General features: G+C 36.7%; 2 protein-coding genes and 1 long non-coding RNA gene across 3 annotated transcripts; 2 read left to right on the top strand and 1 right to left on the bottom strand.

The window, feature by feature from the left end:
• Positions 1-33: 33 nt before the first annotated feature.
• On the bottom strand, positions 34-21,306 carry beta4GalNAcTB (beta1,4-N-acetylgalactosaminyltransferase B). The gene is made up of 2 exons (XM_073983990.1): positions 20,032-21,306; positions 34-1,183 (listed from the first exon to the last, which is right to left on the bottom strand). Exon 1 carries the CDS (start codon positions 21,048-21,050, stop codon positions 20,076-20,078), a length of 975 nt encoding a protein of 324 aa, XP_073840091.1. The 5' UTR covers positions 21,051-21,306; the 3' UTR covers positions 34-1,183; positions 20,032-20,075.
• Positions 7,579-14,440, top strand: LOC141402506 (uncharacterized). Its single transcript, XM_073983976.1, has 3 exons — positions 7,579-7,839; positions 7,905-7,993; positions 8,066-14,440. The coding sequence occupies exon 3, from the start codon at positions 10,308-10,310 to the stop codon at positions 11,700-11,702; it is 1,395 nt and encodes a 464-aa protein (XP_073840077.1). The 5' UTR covers positions 7,579-7,839; positions 7,905-7,993; positions 8,066-10,307; the 3' UTR covers positions 11,703-14,440.
• LOC141402517 (uncharacterized) lies at positions 15,500-17,995 on the top strand. The gene is made up of 3 exons (XR_012412645.1): positions 15,500-16,569; positions 16,635-16,723; positions 16,796-17,995. It is a non-coding gene; the product is annotated as an uncharacterized lncRNA (long non-coding RNA).
• Positions 21,307-27,745: the final 6,439 nt, after the last annotated feature.

Here is a 27,745-nt window from a genome sequence, read left to right as displayed (position 1 = left end):
GGGCACCTGCGATCCTTGATTCAGTAAAACACATTTATTTAGTAATTTTCTTTACTATTTATTGCCTTCGTTTGCTTTTTGGAGCGCTGTTGTTCTTTTGGTTTGGTGTATTTGTGTTTTATTGCAAATTTTGTTTTGTTTTTGTTTATGTTGTATTAAAGAGTGTTTATGTTGCATTTAAAAAATGTCTTCTTTGTATTTAAATAATTGAAAAAGAAAAAAACTGTAGGCTAAAAAAATGTATTACTAATAATTGTTTTTTGTATGCTATTAAAAATACGTTTCTTTGTTTATTTGCTTTATGTTTTGCGTTATCATTAAAAATGATGTTGGCTTTCTAAATTTAAAACAATTTAAAAAGCCTTCAGCATGCATGCTTAGCATTGCTACAAATTGTTTTATATTTGTGTTTGATGTTGTTTGTTTATTCTCTTTTAATTTAATTTTCTTTATCTAAAAATAATTAACTAGCCTATATTGTTGTTGTTAAATATAAATTATTTATTCTTTAATATTAAAGCGTTGTTGTTTTGTAGCACTAAATTGGTTCCACTAGACGACGACATTTACTACTCTCTACCACTCTCCCGCTCTTTCTATCAATTTATTCTATAGATTACTAGGATTTTATAGAGGACCCGTATTTGATCCATCCATACATCAACAGCAAAAAACAATAAATGAAAAAAAAAACAAAAACTTGTTTATAATTTTTGTTGTTTTACTTTTTTTCTTATACAAAATATTATTTATAATTAGTTTTTTATTATAAAAATTCGTTTAATGTGTTCGCTTGAGTTTCATAAATAAGATTCTTAAGAAAAAAAAAATACTTTTAAGTAGTTTATCTAAAGTTAAAACATATATAAATACATAGTCAGGGCAATCATGAATAAAAATTGCGTGCGGAATTTTTTCCCTTTCCCCAATTTTATAATTTTTAATTTCCATATTTATGTCCAAAAAGGGAATATTTTTATCGATTCGGTGATTTTAAGGGAATATCACTTTTTAAAATTATTTTCCGTACGGAAAATTCCGGGGGAAATATTTATGATTGCCCTGAGTATATATGCATGTTGTTTTGTATATAATAGTCTATTTACAATAGTAGGCGTGTGGTATTTAGAGCAGACTAGAAGATTTCTTTGTTTGTGGCATTTTTTACTTAGCAAGGTTTTAGCTTAAAAAAAAGAAGTTGGTAGAAAAAATTATTATGTGAGTATAGTTTTTTAATAATAGAATACTTTCTTGAAAGTTAACAGTGTGGTAAGGAGGGGGGGGGGGGGGGGGGGGGAGATCTTGTGGTAAACTTGGGTTTGCTGTCATCACTATAAGGTTTTAAGATAAAGCAACGGAAGAACATTCAACATAAACAATAAGTTTGAGGCGTTTGCTTAGGAGTCATGAGAAAACTTATTTTTCTTAACAAGTAAGAAAGTATCAGCCAAAAAGTAATTGAATTCTTGTAATCAGAACCACAAAGATTACCCTCTGTAAAAATTCAAAATTCTTCGAGAAGTGCCCTAAACATTGTTTCGGGGAGGTGGCGTGGTCCTATATGTTTCAATAAAAAATCCAACTCCGGCCACTTGATTAGAAACTATTTCCCTATATTTTTGGAAGAAACACATTTTAATTGTTGGCTGCGAGGTTTTGGAGCCCTGTCTCGGGAAATAGTGGCTTAACAAACTATTGTTATCAAATTTAAAGGGGAGGTTCCAGAGGGTTGCGAGAAGCACTTTTTTAGTGATGGATGAAAGGTATTGAACTTTTTCAGGTTCATTTTTCCGGGAAGTATGGTCTTTCCTTATATTATAACATTGAAATCAGAACCACAAGCACTGTCTGCTGTAAAAAATAACATATAGGTATTCGCAAAGTGGCCTTAAACTGCATTTACCCCCTGTTTATGTATTTTGAAACGAAAATGTGTGCGCAAGAAATACATCCAAACTTTAGTTTTGGAAATATTATTTCCTTTACTTTTGCTTCAAAACAAAAAACAAATTTGAAAAACACACTCAAATTTGGTAATTTTTCTTACGCATTCATTTTTTTTATCGACATGTGTACATAAACAGGCCTTTAAACTCAAAAATTTGAACTTTTAAAGGGGGATTAGCCGTGGAGTAGCCCGGTCAAGTCCATCTTCGAAGTTAATTTATGTTGAAAATAAATATAACATCGTAAAATTTGGGCCTTTCAGGCAATTTTTATTTTGTGGTTACCAGGCATTTTAGTTTACGGCCGTAGGGTTTTATCTGGTCAATATCTCAAGGAGTATGGACAAAATATACAACGATACCACATGAAAAATACTCAGGAAATATAAGGCAAAATTAGACGTAGAGGTTTTTGCCCCTGTTTAAAATTTGTGATGACACATACTAACCATTGCAACAACGTGGTACTCCGACCTTAAACAGCTCTTAAACTGAACTTTTTTGGAGAAGGTACCCGATGGATTTGATCGATAAAGTCAATCTTCGGACTTGATGTGTATTTTGAGGAAATGTTATTATAACACTTTGATACCACCAAAATTGTGCCTCATCGAAATAATGGTTTTAGACCCCAATTATGTTTGACGAAATGGACGATATGGATTAAAGCGGTGTACGCCTTCGTATACCTCCCACTAGAGTTTCTGGTCGGGAATTCCCGACCCGGGATTTCCGGGGATTCTCGATTATTTTTCGGACGGGATTTTCCAGGAAATTTTTTTGAAATTCCCGGGAATACGGGTATTTGTATTTTTTCATATATAAGTCTTATATTATTTGTCTTATAGTTATTTAATGTTGAAAATATAGTAGAATAGCGATTATTCATGTCCCGATAATTCGTAATTCCCGATCATTTGTAACAAACTTAGGGTCCATAGTAACAATCGCGATAATTCGTGTAAAGTACATACATGTGGCCTCTCAATAATTATTGCTTTTTCTGGAATTCGAAGTCTGTATAACCTCACATAATTCTGAACTTTTTGGAGTCATTTCCTTGTTGTCCATATTTTTATACCCTACACCACTATGTGGGGAGGGTATTATAAGTTGGTTTTGGCCAAAAAGTTTGTAACGCATCGAAATAATGGTCGTAGACCCATACTTATATATACCAAAATGAATGTCTCGACGAGCTGAGTCGATCTGGCAATGTGTGTCCGTCCGTCAGTCCGTCCGTCCGTCCGTCTGTCCGTCTGTCCATCTAAACCTTGTAATCACGCTACAGGTCGCAAATTTGATCGGATCGTCACGAAATTTTGGATGTTGATGGGGGTCCCGGAGGGGAAGAAGCCTATTGATTTTGGTGGTGGTCGGATAATATTTAGGGGTCGGAAAGGGCAAAAAACATAGGTGGATAAAAAGACAACGTTTTTTTTCAAAGCCAATATCTCAGCTTCTATATGGGGTATACCAAAAGCAAAACCTGACAATGAAAGTAGAAAATATCACCTTTCTAATGATGTAAAGTAGGTGCTCGTAGGTGATCAACCAACGAAGATATCGCAGTAGTAGCAAATAAAACCCCAATTTTCATTTTTGCGATTTTAAATATATTGACAAATATCACAGCTTTGGTTGAAAATTTTCCAAAAGCAAAGCCTGACTATGAAAGTAGAAGATCCCGTCTTTACAACGATGCAAACTAGGTCGACGTAGATAACCAAATAACGGAGATATCGCAATAGTCGATAATGCATCCCATTTTCCGATTTTTTTGTAATCACGCTACAGGTCGCAATTTTGATCGGATGGTCACGAAATTTTGGGGGTTAATGGGGGTGATGTGTATGGCTCCGAAGCCTGGGTACTTGCGCAAGCAGACATGGCAGTGCTTGGTGTGTTTGAGAGAAAAATTCTTCGAAAGATCTACGGACCAATCTGCGTTGACGGTGAATATCGACGTCGCATGAACCACGAGCTGTATCTGCTATACAACGACATCAATATTGTTAAACGTATCGAGATGCAGCGATTGCGTTGGCTAGGCCATATCAAAAGAATGAGCGATGATGAACCCACTAAAAAGGCGTATGAATACATGCCACATGGCGGTGCACGCAGAATTGGCAGGCCAAGGAATAGATGGCGCAAACAAGTGGATGATGAGATGACAAGGCGCGGTATTCCAGAGAGCAAAGCAACAAATAGAGAGGAATGGAGATCTCTTCTTAGTTCGGCCTATAGAACAAATGTTCTGTAATGGGCCAGCTAAGTAAGTAAGTAATGGGGGTCCCACAGAGGAAGAAGCATACTGATTTTAATGATGGTCGGATAATTTCAGGGGTCGGAATGGGCAAAAACTTATTTGTAGAAAAGGTCTACGTATTATTTCAAAGCCAATATCTCTGTTTTTTAAGAGGTATACCAAAAGCGAAACCTGGCAAGGAAAGTAGAAAATATCACCTTTACAACGATGTAAAGGAGGTTGTCTTAGCTGCTCAAACAACAGAGATATCGCAATAGTCGGCACTGCATCCCATTTCCCGATTTGTTTGTAATCACGCTAGAGGTCGCAATTTTGATCGGATCGTCACGAATTTTTTGGGAGTTGATGCGGGTCCCACATAGGAAGAAGCCTATTGATTTTGGTGATAGTCGGATAATATTTAGGGGTCGGAATGGGAAAAACTCATTTGGAGACAAATTCAAAGTTTTATTCTTTGTGAATATATTGGCTTCTAGTAGGGGTATTCCAACGGCAAAGCCTGTCAATGGAAGAAGAAAATATTACCTTTACATTGGTGTAAAGCAGGTTGGCGAAGGTGGTCAAACAAGGGAGATACCGCAATAGTCGGTAATGCATCCAATTCTTCCATTTTTTGCAATCAAGCTACAGGTCGTAATTTTGATTGGATGGTCACGAAATTTTGGTTGCTTATGGGGGTCCCAAAGAGGCATATTATTTGGTTGGTAGTCGGTTTATATTCCCTAAAAGAAATGTTTCCCAGTGAAAAGCTTATGCACAGGGGTAGTGGTGTAGGGTATCACATGGTCGGCCCCGTCCCGACTATAACCTTTGCTCACTTGTTATTAATGGCATTCTTGAAGTATATATATTAATTTGCTAAGATATAAACTCTGTGACCGATTCGAATTGTTGTTTTCTCCAAAATTACTGTATAATGTGTAAAGGCCTCGACACATAAGAAGCATGGAATTCTTGTTTAAGTCATATCTGGTAAATGACTAAAGACCAAGTTCGACCTAATTCAAATGTGATTCTGAAATCTGTTTATTAGGTCGAACTTGGTCTTTCGTCTTTTATAAGATATGACTTCAGCAAGAATGCCGTGCCTCTTATGTGTCGAGGCCTTAAGTGGCAAATCGTGTATATTAGGAATGGAAGTCAGTAATAACTATAGTATGTATTTTCATATAAGTTCGCCTCTATATCTTTGGTGTCACTGTGGTGCAATTGTGAAGCTTTGTACACAAAAGGTCAACCTTGTAAAAATCCTTTATCAACGGATTTATTCTATGATCGACACGCTCTGTGAACCATAAACAGAACTCCCCATATCATTGACCTAAAAAATAGAGTCGCACAGCAATCTTTGATATGAACGAAGCCTTTGCGAGGATGGTCGTGGGAAACAGCAAGTTATATAATCTCCGCAAATTATTCAGGAAGAATTGGTTGGCTTGAACAACAGCCATATATGATGTATTGGTACTTTCAAGATTTTGGCGCATCGTCGTTAATATTGTTCCATATTGTTCCAAAGAGATAACTAATCATACAACTATACATATAAGGAGCAGTTATTTCCTTTATGTTTGCTCTCTGTCACGCCTATGCCCCACAAACTCGATTTCTCATAGTCCCGGGAATTCCCGGGTTCCCGGGAATGAGAAATTTGTATTCCCGATTTCCCGGGAATGAAAAAAAGTCAGGAATTCCCAAACTCTACCTCCCACACAAAATTTGGAAAGAAGTACAGTTTAACAGCTTTTCTCGTATCGTTTTGCAATCTGCAAAAAATTCTTCTTGAGGACTCTGCTACGGCGTCGCAAATTTTTGGGGGGTAAGTCCTTCCTGGGATTATGGCCCAAAGCCTACCGGCCCCAACTAAACTGGGTAGTATGTAAGATATCCTCCGAAGGGAGAAACCGATTTGGTCCAAACGGTGTACATGGTATTACTTCTGACAGACTCGAATTATGTCCAAATATTATCTACATTGGACCACTCTTTCGGGTACCTCCCACACAAAGTTTGGAAAGAGTGCAGTTTAAGAACTCGTCTGGGATCATTTTTTAACTTTTGGCAACATGTTGCGTAGCGGTTCCGATAACCCCGGTACATTTTTTTTGGTGCATCGCGGATCTTCGATGTTGCAATCGACAACTCGATGAAGACAACCTTGGCCACTTCATGCTGCTTTTAGAACAAAGCTATCGGGTAGCCAGTTTTCAAACGACCAAAATACAGAAAATCATAAGGTCTTCGAGTGAAGTTGTTGTCAATTTTGAGAGCTACACGTCCTTTAACCTAACCACTATGTCAGGAATCATGGACTTGCTCAATCGTGGACAGTCCTTAAACTCCACTTATGCGAAAATTTTGTACTTTTGTGGGGGATATAATCGAACGTGTTATCTCACGTAGACATTCGTGAAACTTTATGCACATTTGGAAGAAATTTTACGAAGTGCAAATTTTCGGATAATCAATTCAGGTGCTCATCAATAATGTTCATTTGTATCTCTGGAAGTATCGACTTTCCACCCACAAAAAAAAAAAGAAAAACCTGCAACGTGTTGCGGGCCCTTGCAAACCAGAGTCCGCCCCTGCGGCCGAAAAAAAATTACGCGTAGCCCCAACATGAAATGAGGCCTAAACGCCTACGTGGCGGCCTCCAGCCCACCTTAATACCCTAGCTTCCAATTTAATGCCATGATGGGGAAGCTAGGGGAGCTTGTGGATACACCGAAGCGGCTGTTCACGTGCTAAGGTGCAACAGCCGTATCCACATGTAAATAAAAAGATGTTTTTTCTTGATTTTTCTGTTGGCGTAGAGTATTTTGTGCGGTTGGTGGCACAAACAAGTCGTTGGGGTGGTGTTATGTGGTTACAGCCATGGGTGAGGAGAGTTTTAATGATATTTGTGGCCAGTAACTCTCCCCAAACCCAGAAAAGCTTGGTAAATTTTCGACGTCTGTGGACATATACAATGACAACCTTGTGCTGTGGGGTGGAAAACATTTATTGGAGAAAGTTTCCACAGTATATTCCCCGGTTGCCATTGTCCATGCTGACCATAGTGATGAGGGATCTGAAAAAAGAAAGAAAATTGATTAGCATAGAATAATTAAAAGTAAATAAAAGTATAAATAATGTTTTTGCTCTATACACGAGAGCCGGCAAAACTATTGTTGACAGATGGTCAGCTGTTGTTGTCAAATGTGTACTAAAAGTAGTTGCCACTACGTTGTTGTTGGGCCTCACTGTTTGTTAGTGTAGAAATCACCTCAAAATTTAAAAGAGGGAATTTGGCATATAAGTGCCCAGAATTCTCTTAGAAGAAAAAACGGAAATGCGTATGAACTTCATTATGAAGTAAGAGTAGGATCTTATTTTTTAAATTTTGATGAGAAATTGCTCAAGTTATAAATTACGGAATGTATGTAATAAATAAGAAAGAATTTTCTAGGGCTCATCGATGCATACGTGACTTGTATAAAGTCATTTGGAAACTTAATGTTCGGTGTTAAAGTCCAGATTAATATACAAAGACATTTGTGGTTACTCCAAACACTTAATGTAAAGAAAATTTTTTTCAAAGTTATTTTTTTTAACACAAGTAAAATTAACATACCTTAACAAGTGAGTGGAAGAATTAGTAAAGGTTTATTAAGTGCTATAATAAAACGCGTTGATTATAATTAAAGGTGGCGGTTTCATTATTGGCAATAGAAATAGTGAATCAACTACGGCTGGCTGTTGTATATTAAATATATTCTGCAGATGAGGATAAAAGGCAAGTTAAGCACTATTAAGCCCAAGTGAATTGATGGTGATAGTTTGTTTTAATTTTTTTTAATGAAATTAGATTGGCTCCGAAAGTAAAAAGGTCAGATATTACTACCAAATTTTATACCGAGAAAGAGACTGAAGTGCAGTGGGGCAGGTTGCGTAATTCCCTGGCCATCGATTACGTAATCTGCGTGGCCGTGACGTTTCAGAACGGGGACCAAGCCATTCCTGTTATTAATTCCTTTTGATGTAAAAGTAAGCCCGAACAGTCTAAAGGATTTAAAAAGGTCAGTCAAGTAGTTTAAGTGATTCCATGGTAGCCAAATAAAACGTAACCGGCAGCCTCATATATTGGAGTACCTTGATGAGAAATCTTTGCTTAAAAGACAACAAAAAAAAAAACTTGTTGAACAAGACAATCATCCTATTACAATTTAAAAATTGACTTACCTTTAACTATTACCAGTGTACATGCTGAGGATTTTGTTTTAAGTATATGTTAGTGTATGTTTTTTTTTTTTGTATTTATTTTATTGGATATTTTTTTTGTAATTGTTTGTGATCCTTAGAGGTATCAAAATTAACGGCGATAATTTGATCTAGACTGCGCAGGATTTGACCATTCTTATATGATATTCTAAGCCCGGTGATTATTCAGAAATTTATGTGCATGTACTTGTGTCTTTAGGGAGCTCCTTCAGGACTGTGTAAGAGTATTTGTGAGAAATTTGATAATCATCAGAAGTCGTGGAGTCATATAGGTTATGAAGCAGAACATCAGTAACGTATACCAACGCATTGTGACGCAGGCCAACGCATATTGACAATTTTGCATATTTGATTGCCTCTTGGGAAGTTAGGTTATGATGTAATTAGGTTAATGAAGTATTGATGATAATTAAGTTTATGCGAAAATAATCAAAGTTGGAAAGGCTTTAATATACATGTATGTAAATCGTTTATTTGTGAAGATAATTTAACGACATAAACCTTCAGAATAATCATTTTTTTTAATTTGTATTTTGAATACAGCTTATTACCCGCGATTAGAGGTTCAGAAACATAAGGTCACCAGACCGTTCGATTTTTTTTATCCTTAAAAGGAATTCAATATACCAGTTTGTGTGCAGCTGGAATCTGTAGGCCATAAGTGAAAGACATAAAAGTTTAGTATTATTATTTTTTTCTTTGTTTAATTTTATTGCATGCCTAGGTTATGTTAATATAAGATACGTTGTTCGACATTGTTTTTACTAGATAATAAACTATTATGATTTGAAAAGTAGGTTTTTAATTGATATGGAATAATCGGAGAGAGTAAACGGAAGGGAAGGTAAGATGTGGTGGTGATGTGGTAAGGGCGGGTTTAAGGGGTCACTGGCGGTGAAATGAACGGGTGACTACGGTTGGGAGGGCGGCTCGGAGGACATTAGGACAGTCCTCCCACTCTGTTGGATAAGCATTTGGTAGAGTAGTAGTGTTTTGATGATGACTTTTGAAAATTATTGAACGGGCCTTGGCGCTGGGAAAAAGGGTTGGGACCCTCCCTGAGTGGTGACAGAGCTAGCTATGGACCATCGGCGATGCGTCCTTCAGTGCACACAAGGTCCCGTAACAATATGGCGCCCAATCGAATGATAACCGGGTTTAAACCCGGTTTGATTAGTGTAGAAGACCGAAACACGAGAAAATAGCCCAGTAGGAGACTCAATAGCCCAACATATCCTCTATGATCGAAAGTGAATATGCCAATACGCTCGTAGCCATTCTAGCTGTATTGCAGAATTGTTGTGCGAGAGTCTTGTATAGGATACCGTAGATCAGCAAAAGATATGACCAATTCAAAATACACTGTATATGGTGACATACTCAAAGAAGAGAAACTTGAAGTATTTGCACTAAAATATAGGGTATTAGTTGAGATAAGTAGTTTCAGCGTAGAATGGTGGTTGGGACTGGTTCAGTTCCCAAGGGATAACCGCTCTAAATATCGTTTAGAGGACTGTAGTATCTATAGTGACGAACGTAATAAAAATCGTGTTAGTAAAGAGGCGATTTACACCATCCACCATTCAGACATATACACTTGATATGTAGAACTGATTTATGTTTCAGGCAGAGTGAATATTAAGGCCAAAAAAATAAAATAAAAAAAAAAAATAAAACATAAACCGCAAACATCACCACCCATGTTACTACACCTTCCAAATAGATGTATAAAATTTGAATTTAAAAAGATAACCTAACTTGCAGACGGATTATTAGGAATAGTTGACACTCCAAAAAGGCTTTGTTGACAATCAGAAATTCAAAAGGGGATGATTACGAGGTCCAAATCTGGAAATAGAAAAAGAATTAGACCGGAAATTTTTGACTTAAATAGATCCACTTACATAGAAGAAAAAAAGAAGAAGGACAAGATCACTGTGAACATGACTGAGCCAACAAACAGTGTCCTTAACGATGCCCAGTTCCGAGACTTGTCTCAAACGATAATAACCGATTTCATGCAGGGGGCAACGGGGGTACCAAATACACAGCAGCCACAAAGTGCACATGTAGGTTCTACCGCGGTTCGACCGCCTATAGCTGAGAGCAACCAGTCGAAGCTGAAAAATAAGTTGGAGACAGTAGAAAATGAAGTGATGCAAATTAAAAATACTCTGAATGACTTAACAAAAGCAATACAAAATTTAGCCATGAATAAAGGCCCTCAGGTGTCAGCGACCGTCCCTGTAAATGGAAACAATATTCGTCAGGAAACAACCGGAAATGGTGTGCCAATGCGGCAAGAGGGAGCAAGTGGTGGACAACAAGTACCACAAAATCCATTTCCGGGTATCCCGGATGGACAGAGAAGAGATCAGAACATAACTAGGATTAATAAATTGGGTCTTGTTTTTGATGGGAGTCGTGGTTTAGGAGTCGAGGAATTTGTATACCGCCTAGAATACTTTCAGTGGCAGTATAAAATACCGTGGTCTGAAGTCATACGAGATTTTCCATTGTTAGTTACTGGCCCTGCCGAGTCTTGGTATTGGCTCTTCCAAAAAACCCATAAATACCATGACTGGGAGGAGCTAAAACATGGTCTATTAGGTCAGTATAAATCATCTAGGTCAAATTTTGAAATTTTAACTGACCTAGTTCAGAGGAAACAACAACAAAATGAATCGGTTGACACTTACTTTCATTTAATGGGGCAACTCAGAGCAAAATTAGTACAACCAATCATGGAATTCGATATGATCAAGATCATGAAGAAAAATGTAAAGGAACATATCGCAAAGATTGTTTATCCCATTCAGGTGTCCTCTGTAGAGCAATTAAGGGTGGAATGTAATGAGGCTGAAAAAAATTTTCCTCGGAGGGTGGCCAATGGGTTAACTCAACCACCGCGACAATATCGACAAGTAAATGAGATATTTGCAGATCCTTCAGAGTACTTACCAGGAGAAAATAGTAGTGAGGAGATTGCGGCCATTCAGTATGACCGAAATCCAAAAACTAATTCAAGCTGCTGGAACTGTCACAAACTTGGACATACGTTCTGGAATTGTGAATCCACGGTGAGGTCACTGTTTTGTTACCGCTGTGGGAATCCAGGTACACCTACCCCGAGTTGTCAGAGTTGCAAACAGGGAAACCGGAACAAGGGCGTGGAAACTGCGGGGGGACCACGTCCGGCGGAAAACCCCCAGAATACAATCTGAAAGAAAAGAAGACGATAATTGGAACATTTACTCAAGCAAATAACTTAGTCAATTATTCTAGCTATAGACATTATTTACCCCTAGAAGTTAGGAAAGACCATTATGAGAAGATTAGATCTGAGATTTTTGAGCATGATAGCGTACAACCCAACGAACCCCAGAGGCCAATTCCGAAGGTCAGGAGAAAGTTTAATGAAAAGAAAAAATTGGTAAAACTCTTAATAGAGGTCATCGGTAGACTAAGCGCCCGTAAAGATCCAAGAGTATTTGCCAATGTGGAAATTAATGGGGTTCGAATGCGGGGATTGCTAGATACCGGGGCAACTGTGAGTGTATTGGGGAAGAATTGCAGGGAGTTCATAGAGGCATTGGATGTAGAGATAAAACCGATGTTTTCTAAAGTAACAACAGCAGGAGGCCAACAACACCGAATTTTAGGGAAAATACAGCTTATGGTACTTTACAATGATACACAGCAGGAGATGGAATTCTTTTTATGTCCTGACTTGGAACAGGAGCTATACCTCGGTATAGATTTTTGGAGGTTATTTAAACTTGCTCCTGATATAATAAAGGTAGACGAAGTGGACATAGAAAAGGCTCAAAATGATCTTGTAAATGAAAAGGAACCCTGTAAATTAAGGCCACATGAATTGTCACCTACACAACAGCAACAACTAGATATAGTGATCAAAAGGTTTGACACATTTGAAGACAAAGGTCTCGGCCGAACTAGCCTCGAAAAACATACGATCACCCTAGTTGAGGGCGCAGTACCCGTCAAGGACCGTTATTATCCAATCTCCCCAGCTGTCCAAGCCATAGTATATGCAGAAATCGACAATATGTTAAGGCTCAATGTAATAGAGGAAAGCGAGAGTCCGTGGAGTAACCGGACAACAATAGTGAAGAAACCGGGAAAGAATCGATTCTGCCTAGATGCCCGTAAATTAAATAAACTTACAATAAAGGATGCATATCCACTTCAAAACATTGACGGGATCTTGAGCAGAATCGATGAAACATATTACATTAGCAGCGTCGATTTAAAGTATGCCTTCTGGCAAATCGAGCTGGATGAGCAGAGCAAAGCCTACACCGCATTTACAGTGCCCGGCAGGCCCCTATACCAATTCAGGGTAATGCCGTTCGGGCTCTGTAATGCGGCGCAGCGCTTATGTAGGTTGATGGACCGCGTCATTCCCCAGAGGTTGAAAGAAAATGTATTTGTGTACTTAGATGATCTCTTGATCATCTCTAGTGACTTCGACGACCATTTACGATTACTGACCGAAGTTGCAAGTTGCTTAAAGAATGCAAATCTAACTATAGGGCTAAAGAAATCCCAGTTTTGTTTCCGTGAACTTAAATATTTGGGATTTATTATTGGAGACGGAAAATTGAAAACTGATCCCGATAAAGTAATGGCCATAAAAAACATAAAGATTCCTAAAAGTCCTAGGGAAGTAAGGAGCTTTTTGGGAACCGCTGGCTGGTATCGACGGTTCATAAAGGACTTTGCGTCGATATCAGCCCCATTAACGGATACCTTAAAGAAATCAAAGAAATTTGAAATGAACGATTCAGCGGTTGAATCCTTTGAAAATTTAAAAAAGGCCCTTACGTCGGCTCCCGTGCTTCGGCACGCGGACTTTTCAAGACGGTTCTACATACAATGCGATGCATCCGACTATGGCATTGGGGCAGTTCTGTATCAACTAAATAACAAAGAAGAACACCCAATAGCATTTTTCTCCCAAAAGCTTAACGCCTGTCAAAGGAATTATAGCGTAACGGAGAAGGAGTGTTTGGCGGCAGTAATGGCAATCAAGAAATTCAGGCCCTATGTGGAGATGATGCCATTTACTGTAATAACCGACCATGCTTCCTTGAAGTGGTTGATGAACCTAAAGGATTTAAGTGGGAGGTTAGCACGCTGGTCGTTGCAACTCCAATCATACGACTTTGACATAGAGCATCGTAAAGGGTCCGAAAATATCGTAGCTGACATGTTATCACGGTCACCAATAAGCGTGGAAGAGATATCTAGGGATGAACTGCTAGATTTTGAAACAGTGGAGTTTGAAAGTGAAGAATATTTGGACTTAATAAAAACCATAACTTCGAACCAGAACAATTTGCCCGACCTAAAAATTGAAGACGGTTATATATTTAAAAAGACATTACCCAGTAATGACCTAGATGATATCATTTGGAAACTCTGGGTACCTAGTGGCATAACCCATGAGATCATTGAAAAAGCCCACAAAAGCCCTACATCATCTCATGGAGGAATCAGCAAGACACTAGAAAGAATAAAAAGATTCTTTTACTGGCCACGTATGGTTAGCCAAGTCAAACAATACATCAAAAACTGCACATTATGCCATGAAACAAAGTCGTGTAACCAAAACATGTTGCCAACGATAGGCAATGAAGTTATAACGGAGAGGCCTTTCCAGAAGTTGTATGTAGACTTCCTAGGAAAGTACCCTCGATCAAGGAAAGGTAATTGTTATATATTCATAGTTGTGGATCACTTTTCAAAATTCACATTTCTCAAAGCTATGCGTGAAGCCACTGCGGGAAACGTGATCAAATTCCTAACTGATGAGATATTCCATAAGTTCGGGGTGCCAGAACTAATTCATAGCGACAATGGGGCTCAATTCACCTCTAAGAGCTTTGAAGATATGATAAACACTTATCACATCAAACACATAAAAACCGCATATTATTCACCTCAATCAAATGCTTCAGAGCGGGTGAATCAATCTGTGATAACAGCCATAAGGACTTACCTCGAAGAGGACCACAGAGACTGGGACATGTACCTCTCTGAAATTGAATGTGCATTGAGAAATTCGGTGCACTCGGCTGTAGGGGTTACGCCTTTCTTTGCCTTATTTGGTTTCCATATGTTTTCTAGCGGGCAAGACTATAACCTGGCGCGGAAACTAAGGTCCATGTCCGACCACGAAATAAAATCGTTACAAAGACCCGAGCAACTAGAGATATTACGTAACCAAATCAGGGAAAACCTTCATAAAGCATATGAAAGAAGTTCCGAGAGATACAACAAGAGAGCACGATTGGTTAAGTTCAAACCAGGCCAAGAAGTATATCGACGCAATATAGTACAATCAGACTTTGCTAAGAACATAAATGCAAAGTTCTGTAAAAAGTTTTTGAAATGCCGCATATTAAAACCAGTAGGTGAAAATATGTATGAGTTGGAAAACTTACAAGGAAAACCTATAGGTACGTATCACGTAAAAGATATAAAAGTTTAAGTGCAATAAGGTCTGTGATATATTAGGATTAAGCATATGTGTGTGTGTTGTCCTAATAGATCATAAGAAACTTTATAGTGCAATATAACTAAATTATATCTGTGATAAAATGTACCTGATTTTCCGGTTTCGTATACGTCCTCATTTTTTACTCATATTTATACACCAATTAGTAATTATACACCCTTTATACTGCTACTCACATCTCTCGTACAGGATTACTAATATCCCTGTGTCCAATTATAACTCTGTTTGGGAAATCCTCTCACAAACCAAAAGGGTAAATAACCGAACAATGGCATATCTACATCAAACGACCTGAAACGAAACAAACTGTTACAAAAGTATACGACATTCATGATAACAACTACTTCCCTAAAGACATGCAAAGGCCCGGCTACATCTCAGGGTGTGGGAGTTCCCCACGTTGGGACACAATCCCTTACAGCAATCTAAAGGACCGCGCACACCATCTCTGTCGTCATTCTTCGACAGCGCTGGAGTTTTGTTGCGGGCCCTTGCAAACCAGAGTCCGCCCCTGCGGCCGAAAAAAAATTACGCGTAGCCCCAACATGAAATGAGGCCTAAACGCCTACGTGGCGGCCTCCAGCCCACCTTAATACCCTAGCTTCCAATTTAATGCCATGATGGGGAAGCTAGGGGAGCTTGTGGATACACCGAAGCGGCTGTTCACGTGCTAAGGTGCAACAGCCGTATCCACATGTAAATAAAAAGATGTTTTTTCTTGATTTTTCTGTTGGCGTAGAGTATTTTGTGCGGTTGGTGGCACAAACAAGTCGTTGGGGTGGTGTTATGTGGTTACAGCCATGGGTGAGGAGAGTTTTAATGATATTTGTGGCCAGTAACTCTCCCCAAACCCAGAAAAGCTTGGTAAATTTTCGACGTCTGTGGACATATACAATGACAACCTTGTGCTGTGGGGTGGAAAACATTTATTGGAGAAAGTTTCCACAGTATATTCCCCGGTTGCCATTGTCCATGCTGACCATAGTGATGAGGGATCTGAAAAAAGAAAGAAAATTGATTAGCATAGAATAATTAAAAGTAAATAAAAGTATAAATAATGTTTTTGCTCTATACACGAGAGCCGGCAAAACTATTGTTGACAGATGGTCAGCTGTTGTTGTCAAATGTGTACTAAAAGTAGTTGCCACTACGTTGTTGTTGGGCCTCACTGTTTGTTAGTGTAGAAATCACCTCAAAATTTAAAAGAGGGAATTTGGCATATAAGTGCCCAGAATTCTCTTAGAAGAAAAAACGGAAATGCGTATGAACTTCATTATGAAGTAAGAGTAGGATCTTATTTTTTAAATTTTGATGAGAAATTGCTCAAGTTATAAATTACGGAATGTATGTAATAAATAAGAAAGAATTTTCTAGGGCTCATCGATGCATACGTGACTTGTATAAAGTCATTTGGAAACTTAATGTTCGGTGTTAAAGTCCAGATTAATATACAAAGACATTTGTGGTTACTCCAAACACTTAATGTAAAGAAAATTTTTTTCAAAGTTATTTTTTTTAACACAAGTAAAATTAACATACCTTAACAAGTGAGTGGAAGAATTAGTAAAGGTTTATTAAGTGCTATAATAAAACGCGTTGATTATAATTAAAGGTGGCGGTTTCATTATTGGCAATAGAAATAGTGAATCAACTACGGCTGGCTGTTGTATATTAAATATATTCTGCAGATGAGGATAAAAGGCAAGTTAAGCACTATTAAGCCCAAGTGAATTGATGGTGATAGTTTGTTTTAATTTTTTTTAATGAAATTAGATTGGCTCCGAAAGTAAAAAGGTCAGATATTACTACCAAATTTTATACCGAGAAAGAGACTGAAGTGCAGTGGGGCAGGTTGCGTAATTCCCTGGCCATCGATTACGTAATCTGCGTGGCCGTGACGTTTCAGAACGGGGACCAAGCCATTCCTGTTATTAATTCCTTTTGATGTAAAAGTAAGCCCGAACAGTCTAAAGGATTTAAAAAGGTCAGTCAAGTAGTTTAAGTGATTCCATGGTAGCCAAATAAAACGTAACCGGCAGCCTCATATATTGGAGTACCTTGATGAGAAATCTTTGCTTAAAAGACAACAAAAAAAAAAACTTGTTGAACAAGACAATCATCCTATTACAATTTAAAAATTGACTTACCTTTAACTATTACCAGTGTACATGCTGAGGATTTTGTTTTAAGTATATGTTAGTGTATGTTTTTTTTTTTTGTATTTATTTTATTGGATATTTTTTTTGTAATTGTTTGTGATCCTTAGAGGTATCAAAATTAACGGCGATAATTTGATCTAGACTGCGCAGGATTTGACCATTCTTATATGATATTCTAAGCCCGGTGATTATTCAGAAATTTATGTGCATGTACTTGTGTCTTTAGGGAGCTCCTTCAGGACTGTGTAAGAGTATTTGTGAGAAATTTGATAATCATCAGAAGTCGTGGAGTCATATAGGTTATGAAGCAGAACATCAGTAACGTATACCAACGCATTGTGACGCAGGCCAACGCATATTGACAATTTTGCATATTTGATTGCCTCTTGGGAAGTTAGGTTATGATGTAATTAGGTTAATGAAGTATTGATGATAATTAAGTTTATGCGAAAATAATCAAAGTTGGAAAGGCTTTAATATACATGTATGTAAATCGTTTATTTGTGAAGATAATTTAACGACATAAACCTTCAGAATAATCATTTTTTTTAATTTGTATTTTGAATACAGCTTATTACCCGCGATTAGAGGTTCAGAAACATAAGGTCACCAGACCGTTCGATTTTTTTTATCCTTAAAAGGAATTCAATATACCAGTTTGTGTGCAGCTGGAATCTGTAGGCCATAAGTGAAAGACATAAAAGTTTAGTATTATTATTTTTTTCTTTGTTTAATTTTATTGCATGCCTAGGTTATGTTAATATAAGATACGTTGTTCGACATTGTTTTTACTAGATAATAAACTATTATGATTTGAAAAGTAGGTTTTTAATTGATATGGAATAATCGGAGAGAGTAAACGGAAGGGAAGGTAAGATGTGGTGGTGATGTGGTAAGGGCGGGTTTAAGGGGTCACTGGCGGTGAAATGAACGGGTGACTACGGTTGGGAGGGCGGCTCGGAGGACATTAGGACAGTCCTCCCACTCTGTTGGATAAGCATTTGGTAGAGTAGTAGTGTTTTGATGATGACTTTTGAAAATTATTGAACGGGCCTTGGCGCTGGGAAAAAGGGTTGGGACCCTCCCTGAGTGGTGACAGAGCTAGCTATGGACCATCGGCGATGCGTCCTTCAGTGCACACAAGGTCCCGTAACAAACGTAGTAATTGAGACCGCAAAACAAAACGACCCGAAATTCGAACTGCACTTTTACAAAGTTAAAATTTTGTGTGGCAAAACCTGATTTGAGTTTTCAAGAAATATTACGAGGTGCAAAGTTTATACCAAATATGTTGATCCGATTGGAGTTATCATGCGAACCAGACAGACCACGGACAGGGCTTAATCGACTCAAATTGTCTGAAGTGGGTTTCATCCAAAGATACTTTGCGCCCAAAGTCATTATTTCGATGAGGCACATTATCATCGTATGAACGAGAAAATACCCTCATCAACCTAGGCTGAGTGTTTCTCGGCTGTTGTTTACGAAATTTATTTCATATAAAAATTATTGAAGCGAATATTAGGCCACCTTACCTAGCCAATTACCACTGTATATGTATGTAAGTATGTACATTAGGCCAGGGCGATTTGAAAACCTTAATGGGCCCTTCGTGTTTCTGATTCCTGGGATTGAACTGAGCAAAAAAGAGCATAGGTCTACGGTGAAAATCGAGCCTCCCGATTTTGACTTTAAGTTTTTTTATCCACGTTTTGTAGACATTTTGGCATATAACAGCCAAACTATTGAGATTTTCGATCCAACACAAGGACAAAAATTGTTGCCAAGACAGTAATTAAGAACTCTCTTATACATTGCGAAAGCATTGGAACGCTCCTTCAGCAGTTGAGAAGGTGCAAACTTTTCGAAAAATGTCGATAAATAATTTTGCATCAAAACGCTTGAATATTTTGCTGGTCTACTTTTGTACCACAGTGCCATTTATCGATATTTTGCACCTTCTCAAGGCCAAAACTGCATGAAGGTGCGCTCCAATGCTTTTGCTATGTATTAATTACTGCCTTGGCTACAATTTTTGTCCTTGTGTTGGATCGAAAATCTCAATGGTTTGGCTGTTATATGCCAAAATGTCTGAAAAACGTGGATAAAAAACTTAAAGTCAAAATCGGGAGGCTCGATTTTCACCGTAGACCTATGCTCTAGTGGACTTTTTGCTCAGTTCAATCCCAGGAATCAGAAAAGCGATGGGCCCATTAAGGTTTTTTTCCTTCCATACAAATCGCCCCGGCCTAATGTACATACATACATACATACGTACAGAAGTTTTGGTACATGTTTGGAAGGCAACTACACGAAGAACCAACGCAAAGTATGCGATGATCAACTCACGTGATTTTTTAAAAACATGAGTGATTATCTGTAATTACGTTTGGAAGGTTATCTTGTCGATTAGTACAGTAGAGTCCCCTTAATTTATACTCCGACCCGATAATTTTAAAAGAGTTTATGTTTGGACTTTAGGGGATAGATGCACAATTTTAATCATCAAAAAGAAAGAGACTTCGAAAATAATTTCAATATAAAGTTAGTGGTGGTTATTCTGAATGAAAAATTCCTAAAGAGTTTTGTTTTTCCACCGTTTAAACTTAAAGAAGAGAGAAAATTCACGGTGATTTTACGTTTAGAATAACCCCTAATACCAATATTAATTCCTATAATCTAATTGTGACTCGGATACTTATATTAAGGACTGCTGTTAGACTTACAAGTTGTTACTAAAAAAGTAACTTTTAGACTCGAAAATCTTCAATTGCAACAAAACCAAGTTTACTCACTTACGAAACAGGCTTCTCCTCCTCCCATGTCATCAACCATCCTTAATTGCCCTACCTTTCTTCTACTTCTTCTTCTTACGACTTACTCCATTCTCTGCATTATGTCTGCACCAAAATATGTGTAAATAAACTATGAATACGTCTATCCTTCTCGGTATATACCAATGAATTTAAACCATCCGTGTTGAAACGCAGCGCTCCCGATCGCAGTAGGGTTACACGATTTTCATTTTTCTTCTCAGGTTTATGGCGTAGCATTGTATACTCATTGAGATGTGGTGCAAAGCGGCATATATCAATATTTCGTGATTTTAAACGTTCAAAGAGATCATCATCCTCACCGCCCCATCCTTCGTACATATTGGACATACCGTTGATGGTGCGAAACTGTTGGGTGCGTATGGCCACAACTCCACCGAATAAACCACGATAAGGTAAATGAAAACGCCACATATCTAAGGCCGCACACATGTGACGTGGGAGCTCCGTACAAGCATACAAACTTCCCAAATTTAATGGCATCAAATCAACATCATGCAATATCAGGCAGGGAAATTCGAATTCCGCTGCAATCATAGAACCAATATTAAAGAGTTTCGCCCGATTAAAAGGTTTCTGGTCGTACTGCTCCACCAAAAAGATACGATAATGTACCTTTTGCAACCGTAAATAATTGTGCATGTAAGAGAGGAATTTGTGCAATTGTTGCTCTCGCTGTCTATAAGGCACTATAATTGCGGAGCTATACTTGGCGCGACAGTCTTCTGGAAAATATTCGCCCCCTGCCAATATTTCTTCGGGTTTCAGTACTTCATCACTGTACTGGGGAGTGTACATAAAACGATTCTCATTAATAATATCTTCATAATGGCACTCTTCCATGTGTTGTTGCGATATGTTGGTGGTCACTTGTGCCACTAGAGCTTCGGGTATTTCTTCAGGACTCAAATAATCATAATGGGAAGCAAATCGATGTGGTAATATGGAATATACTAACAATATACAGCAGGTAACTTTGGCCAACAGTTCAGCAAGATGATATTTTCTTTGGAAAATCTTTACACTTTTTAACATTTTGCACTTTTGTTAATGGAGGATTATTGGATTACTTTGAGGGCTTGTTCTTATTGTTTACACTTTATAAGTTGTTGGACATTTTCTGTGCTATAATTGGCAAAAATACTAATTTTTTTCTTTCTTCTTCACTTGAATTTGTATTATGACTTGAGTGGCCTCTTTGATAATCGCTCGCTAACCCCGTAACCCAAGTACGGGGCAAATATTAAAACAAAAACAAAACCACGATCTGGAATTTGCTGTTTTCAATGATGAATAGTTAGAAGGGCGGGGGTAGGGCCGGTCTTTTTCATTTTTAATCAGCTGTTAGGTCGATGCGAATGGCGTGGATGGAGGAATATGAAAGTTTTTTCTTTACGAATGAGCGTGGATGGAGGGGAATGTACAATTTTCTTTCGCCATAACAATGCCCTCTCAGGGTTGCATTTACATTATTACCGTTTGAAAACGGCGCGAAAATAATAGCTCTGTTCCTTTACGTGCAAGAATCTTCAAGTTTTACAACTTTTTACTAGAAAAGCGTTCCTTTACTTCAGACACCATACAATTCATATGGAAGCAGATTACAACTTTTGCTACTTTTGCCGGTTCTACCACTTTCAAAAGTAAAGGAACAGACCAAATGTTTGTTTTGGATTTTGGTTTAATCGGCAATTTACTAAAACTGTTACCGACTTATAAATACTTGTGGATTTCTTGGCATAAGATGAGTTGAGCCGCTCAGCTCCGATCGTGATGAACATTTTTTTATGTAGATCTCACCTTCCTGATCATAATTTCTTTTTGGGAAATCCATACTTCCCGAGATATGGTCCTTTGAAGTTCAAAAATTCCCTTGATTAAAGTCCAGCTACTAAGAAAAAAATTAAAAAAATGTTGTTCCCGTGCCCTAGATTTGCTTTTTTAAATCCCCGGCCGAAGTCCGGCTATTTAAAAAAATGTACAATTTAAAGAAAAACATTTTAGCTGAGCGGCTCAACAAAAAATGTTTAAAAATATTGGATCCGCGAAATGCAGGTAAGTAATTGTGGAGAATGTTGTTGCAGCGAAATCTTCCCTATATTTTTCAACGAACGAAGAGTATTTTACAACGAACTCGAGGCCAATGATGCGGATTTGTATATCCCCAGCCCTTACCCTAATGAGGATGAGAAGTGTGTCTAAGGGGTAGTTTACACTATATGTAAATGTCATATGACACGAAATAAAAACATTCCATATCTACCCACGGAGGCAATGTGGAGACGTAGTTTTTTTTCACATTTTTGCTAGTGTGGGCCCACAGAGTAAATGGCGTAAGGAAAATCTCCAATATTGCACATATTAGCGAATATATAACGATGGAAAATTTCATGTCATATGACATTTACATATAGTGTAAACTACCCCTAAGTAATGATTTTGGGCTCTAAGCATATTTGGAAACAATCAGGGGCCTAATTACGTGATTCGATATCGAGTTGTTTCGACCCGAGTACTCAAAGTTGGGATGACAACATTCGTTATCGAGTAAAATTATCGAGAAATTGAGCATAAATTTGCGAGTAATTTCTCGTAGCCAAATGGCCTATCGTAAACAAACGAAATGGAAGATTTCTTATTGTATTTTTGTTTAAAATGTAAAAAATTGTTGTTTATTGACGGTTTATAGAGGAAAAATGATATTAGTAAATAATTGTGAGCATTCTTTACACAAAATAACAAGAGAAATTGGGAAATGTCCTTTTCAGTCGTTTTGAGAAATTGTGATAAAATTAGAATTAAAATAAATACATATGCATGCTATCATTAACCAAAAATTAGTGTTTGCAGTCGTTAAAATACATGTTGAAAAAATATGAATTTCTGCAAAACAAAAAATTATTTAATATTAATAGCCTTCACTTTATAGGTGAACAACTTTTAATAAAGTGCATTTTAAACAGTTCATCCCCCGTTGTTTACCAAAGGAAATACTCTCTCAGAGAGGCTAAGTCAAAACACCCACCAAATTCTCTCATTTATTTTGAGAGAGAATTATTAAGGTAGATGTATTAGCAAACTGTAACAAGAATGTCAAAACAATTTTGCAAACATTACTAATTTTCATATTTTCTTAGCACAACTTCATTCCGAAATTATTATTCAATGTATTGTTCAAAAAATTCCACAAATATTTACATTTTTCATCCATAATTTTGTTTTTTAGTTTTTGCTTTGAAATAAACACATTTTTTTGACATCTACCTTCATAACATTCCATGAAGAAGACATAGTTCGATTACCGGTTACTCTCGAAACATTCGATCAACGATTTCGATCGAGTCTTATCATGCCGTTTTTTTCTCGTGTCGAAAACTTATTCACGAGTAAATTCACGATCGAATCGACTCACATACAGGTATGTGATGAATTCCGAATCGATTTGGGATAAAAACGATTTGCCCAAAACGAGTGAATAGTATTTAGATGTGACGAAACCGCATCGAATTTCAATTCCACGTTGTTTCAATTTCATTAAATTCCCCCAAACAAAAAACAGACTAGTGACCCCAAATCCTCAGTTGAAAGCGGCATACAATTGTTTTGTTGTGGCGAAAGCAAAAACCGAAATAAATTTACTGAAGAATAAGATAAATGTGTGTTCCTATTTAAATGGGCCTATATGGAAGCTTGGTGAGGGAATTATTGTGCTAATACATGATGAGAACTACAATAACATATTAAGCGGGTGCCTTCACCAATTTGGAGAAAACACAGATGTTAAAAGTACATTTTTTGTTCTATGCTTTTTTATCAAAATATCAAAAATTTTCTCAACAAAATATGCCAAAAGTAGACAAAATAAATCGAAATTTATCTATTCTCTAAACGAGCTTACATTTCATTCCTTTTCTCCTAAAAATCTCTCAAAATTCATTACATCGTTTATAAATCGACCACAAAAATATGACCGTTTTCAAAACGAGAAAAACAAACGATTATCGGATTGCATCACACCCTTTTTTGATCAAATTTCCATAGAACACAATGGAATATGAAACCGATATCGAAAACAATTCGAGATCGAAAAATGTATATGTATCACACCTACAATCGTTTTCGACTCGTTTTGAAATCGAAATCGATTTTCATCACATACCTGATAATTAGGCCCCAGGTATGTGATGAAAATCGATTTCGAGCTCAAGACGAGTCAAAAACGACTGTTGCACTATAGGTAATTTGCCCAGTTTTTGAGGCAAAAAGTCGATTTTGCAACTTTTAATAATAATAATTTTTTAGTTGGCATTGAAAAAAGAACATGTCAAAATTTATTAATATGAATGATATTTTTCAAAATAGCGTCATTATCGCGGTTTAAATTGCAGCCAAAGAGAGAATTTCGAAGAAAAACTAAAAAATATATATTGTAAGGCATATTTCAATGTATTTAAAACCGCGGAAAAATAAACTAAATATAAATATATGTAAAATAGAATAGATTGGCAATTGTGAGAGGAATTTATTTAATATATAATAAAGCTTAAACATTTTGGATAGGGACCAAAAAAGACAAAAAGTCAGAAATAAATATTTTATTTTTCTTAAACTCACTTCATATAGACTTATACCCCGTTTATATATAACCGGATTTAACAAACCAACTGGGTTTTAAATGTCAATTCCATTACTTATATTTCAAACAAATCCTCATAAAGAAGGTTAACCCTGCAAAAAGCTCTAATATAAACAGCATATTATACCCCGTTTATATATAACCGGATTTAACAAACCGACAGGGTTTTAAATGTCAATTCCTTTGCTTATATTTCAAACAAATCTTCTCAAAGAAGGTTAACCCTGCAAAAAGCTCTAATATAAACAGCATATTATACTAAATTGGCCGTGTTTGGCCGTGATTTTGCCACCAAGAACACATTACTGAAAGTCTTCTGCATTGGTATTACTAGGTTTCAAAACCCGATTTTGCCCGTTTTCTGATATTTATGAGATTTTATAAGGGTACTTCTCAATAAAAAGTCTTAAAATTGTGGAAGTTTGGTTTGAGGAAATAAACAATAAATTTAAAAAATATTGTTGTTTAAAATTTCATTGCAAGTAAAATAAGTAATGGCGACAAATTGTTCAGTATATCCGTGGTTTTCTATAAACGGTGTGGCAGTAGTAAGCTTTATTTTATCTCTCTATTACATATTAATCATTGATACGGTTTAAGGGAGTACTAAAACTCGTCTTTATTAGCGTATATTCAAAAAATATACAAAACTGTAGTAACAATTTATTGGAAAATCTACTCGCGGGGACAAAATTTTTGTTACTTACTACCGTGATCGTTTTCAACAGTTTGTTATGTATAAGAAAACTTATGAAAATTGCATTGGAAAAAATAGCTTTGTTCGTTATATACGTAGTTGCTTATAACCGTTGTTCGTTATATCCGAATTTATCTGTAAAAATCTTTCTTTTATCTCACTTTCACACATAAATAATTTAAAAAGTTAAAAAATCCATTAATTCCGCTGTTATTAATTTTTGTCTCAAAAACAGGGCAAATTACCTATAGTGTGGGGGTATAAAAACTTAAAATTTTGAAATTTAAATTAAATGGGAAATACCCATAAATAGACATAAGAGAGCAATTATTCTTCGCAGCTTATCAGTGTTTGTTCATTGTTATCTACAAATGTACATACTAGTTTCTCTGAATGTTTACTTAAGGCCTAATTGTGATTGAGAATGAAAACATAATTCCACAACAAGTGATCGTTATTATTCCAAAACACACAAAATTAGTACTTAAATTTACTCACATACACAATATAATGACATGTGTTGGTAAAAAAGAATGCATATAGCTTTTAGCACAAGTCAATACATTTTCGTATTTATCAAAGGTGGGAAAGTGCGAAGCAATGACAGACAAGAAGAGTTCAATTCCCTATCCCACTATCAATGAAAAATATATTAAAAATGACAAGTAGATACCTTAAGTTAATTTCAAATATCAAAGATATGTATGTAAAGGCTTTTTAATTCTGCGCGGCAGAAGATAAGATAAAATGTGAAATTATAAAACCCCAAATGAAGGCGTACTAAATACGTGAAAAAAAATACAACAGAAGCAATAAAATACTAAATTGTGTTGCTTTTGCAAAATCAAACAAAAGGCACATTTATAATTTCAAAATATAGTCGACTATTCAAAACCCCTACAATGATTTGAAAAAAAAAAAATATATATATATATATATATATTGAAGATCTATAGAAGCGTGGATTTTGTGGATTTTTTAAAGAATTTTTCTGGGGTCCACAGATTTTTTTAAAGTTTTTTTTTTGTGGGAACCAATAGACCATCAAGCTTGGATTTTTTAAAGAATTTTTTGTGGGGACCAACAGACCATTAAGCGTGAATTTAAAAAAAAAATGTGGGGACCAACAGACCATTAAGCTTGGATTTTTAAAGAATTTTTTGTGGGGACCAACGAACAATTGCGTGGAATTTTTGTGGGGACCAACAGACCATTAAGCGTGGAGTTTTTAAAGAATTTGTTGTGGGGACCAACACAACAGTAAGCGTGGATTTTTTAAAGAATTTTTTGTGGGGACCAACACAACATCAACCGTGGATTTTTTAAAGAATTGTTTGTGGGGACCAACACAACATCAAGCGTGGATTTTTTAAAGAATTTTTTGTGGGGGCCAACACAACATCAAGCGTGGATTTTTTAAAGAATTTTTTGTGGGGACCAACACAACATCAAGCGTGGATTTTTTAAAGAATTTTTTGTGGGGACCAACACAACATCATGCGTGGATTTTTTAAAGATTTTTTTTGTGGGGACCAACACATCATGCGTGGATTTTTTTAAAGAATTTTTTGTGGGGACCAACACAACATCATGCGTGGATTTTTTAAAGATTTTTTTGTGGGGACCAACACATCGTGCGGCGATTTTTTAAAGAAATTTTTTGTGGGGACCATCACAACATCATGCGTGGATTTTTTAAAGATTTTTTTTTGTGGGGACCAACACATCATGCGTGGATTTTTTTAAAGAATTTTTTGTGGGGACCAACACAACATCATGCGTGGATTTTTTAAAGATTTTTTTGTGGGGACCAACACATCGTGCGTGGATTTTTTAAAGAACTTTTTGTGGGGACCTTCACAACATCATGAGTGGATTTTTTTAAAGAATTTTTTGTGGGACCAACACATCGTGCGTGGATTTTTTAACGAATTTTTTGTGGGGACCAACACATCATGCGTGGATTTTTTAAAGATTTTTTTGTGGGGACCAACACAACATCATGCGTGGATTTTATATAGAATTTTTTGTGGGGACCATCACAACATCATGAGTGGATTTTTTTAAAGAATTTTTTGTGGGACCAACACAACATCAGGCGTCTATTTTTTTAAAGAATTTTTTGTGGGGACCAGCACAACATCAAGCGACGAATTTTTAAAAAAATGTTTGTAGGGACCAGCTCAACATCAAGCCTGGATTTTTTAAAGATTTTTTGTGGGGACCAACACAACATCAAACGTGGATTTTTTTAAAGATTCTTTAATAACATATACCCATAATCGTTTCGCAACAAAGAGAATAACCAACTAATCACACTCTCTCCACTATGTGTAGGGGCGAAAAAAAATTATGTAAGGCAGTAGAATGCCACAGCTAAACGGTCGCAGCTATTCA

This window comes from Musca autumnalis, unplaced genomic scaffold (genome assembly GCF_047663935.1).
Source record: "Musca autumnalis isolate F117 unplaced genomic scaffold, ASM4766393v1 scaffold_1, whole genome shotgun sequence".
Classification (NCBI taxonomy): Eukaryota; Metazoa; Arthropoda; class Insecta; order Diptera; family Muscidae; genus Musca; species Musca autumnalis.
This window is presented reverse-complemented; position numbering and strand designations above follow the sequence as displayed.

Excerpts from the sequence above, each read along its gene's own strand:
- beta4GalNAcTB (XM_073983990.1), bottom strand. The coding sequence starts at position 21,050 with ATGTTAAAAAGTGTAAAGATTTTCCAAAGAAAATATCATCTTGCTGAA.
- LOC141402506 (XM_073983976.1), top strand. The coding sequence starts at position 10,308 with ATGATTACGAGGTCCAAATCTGGAAATAGAAAAAGAATTAGACCGGAA.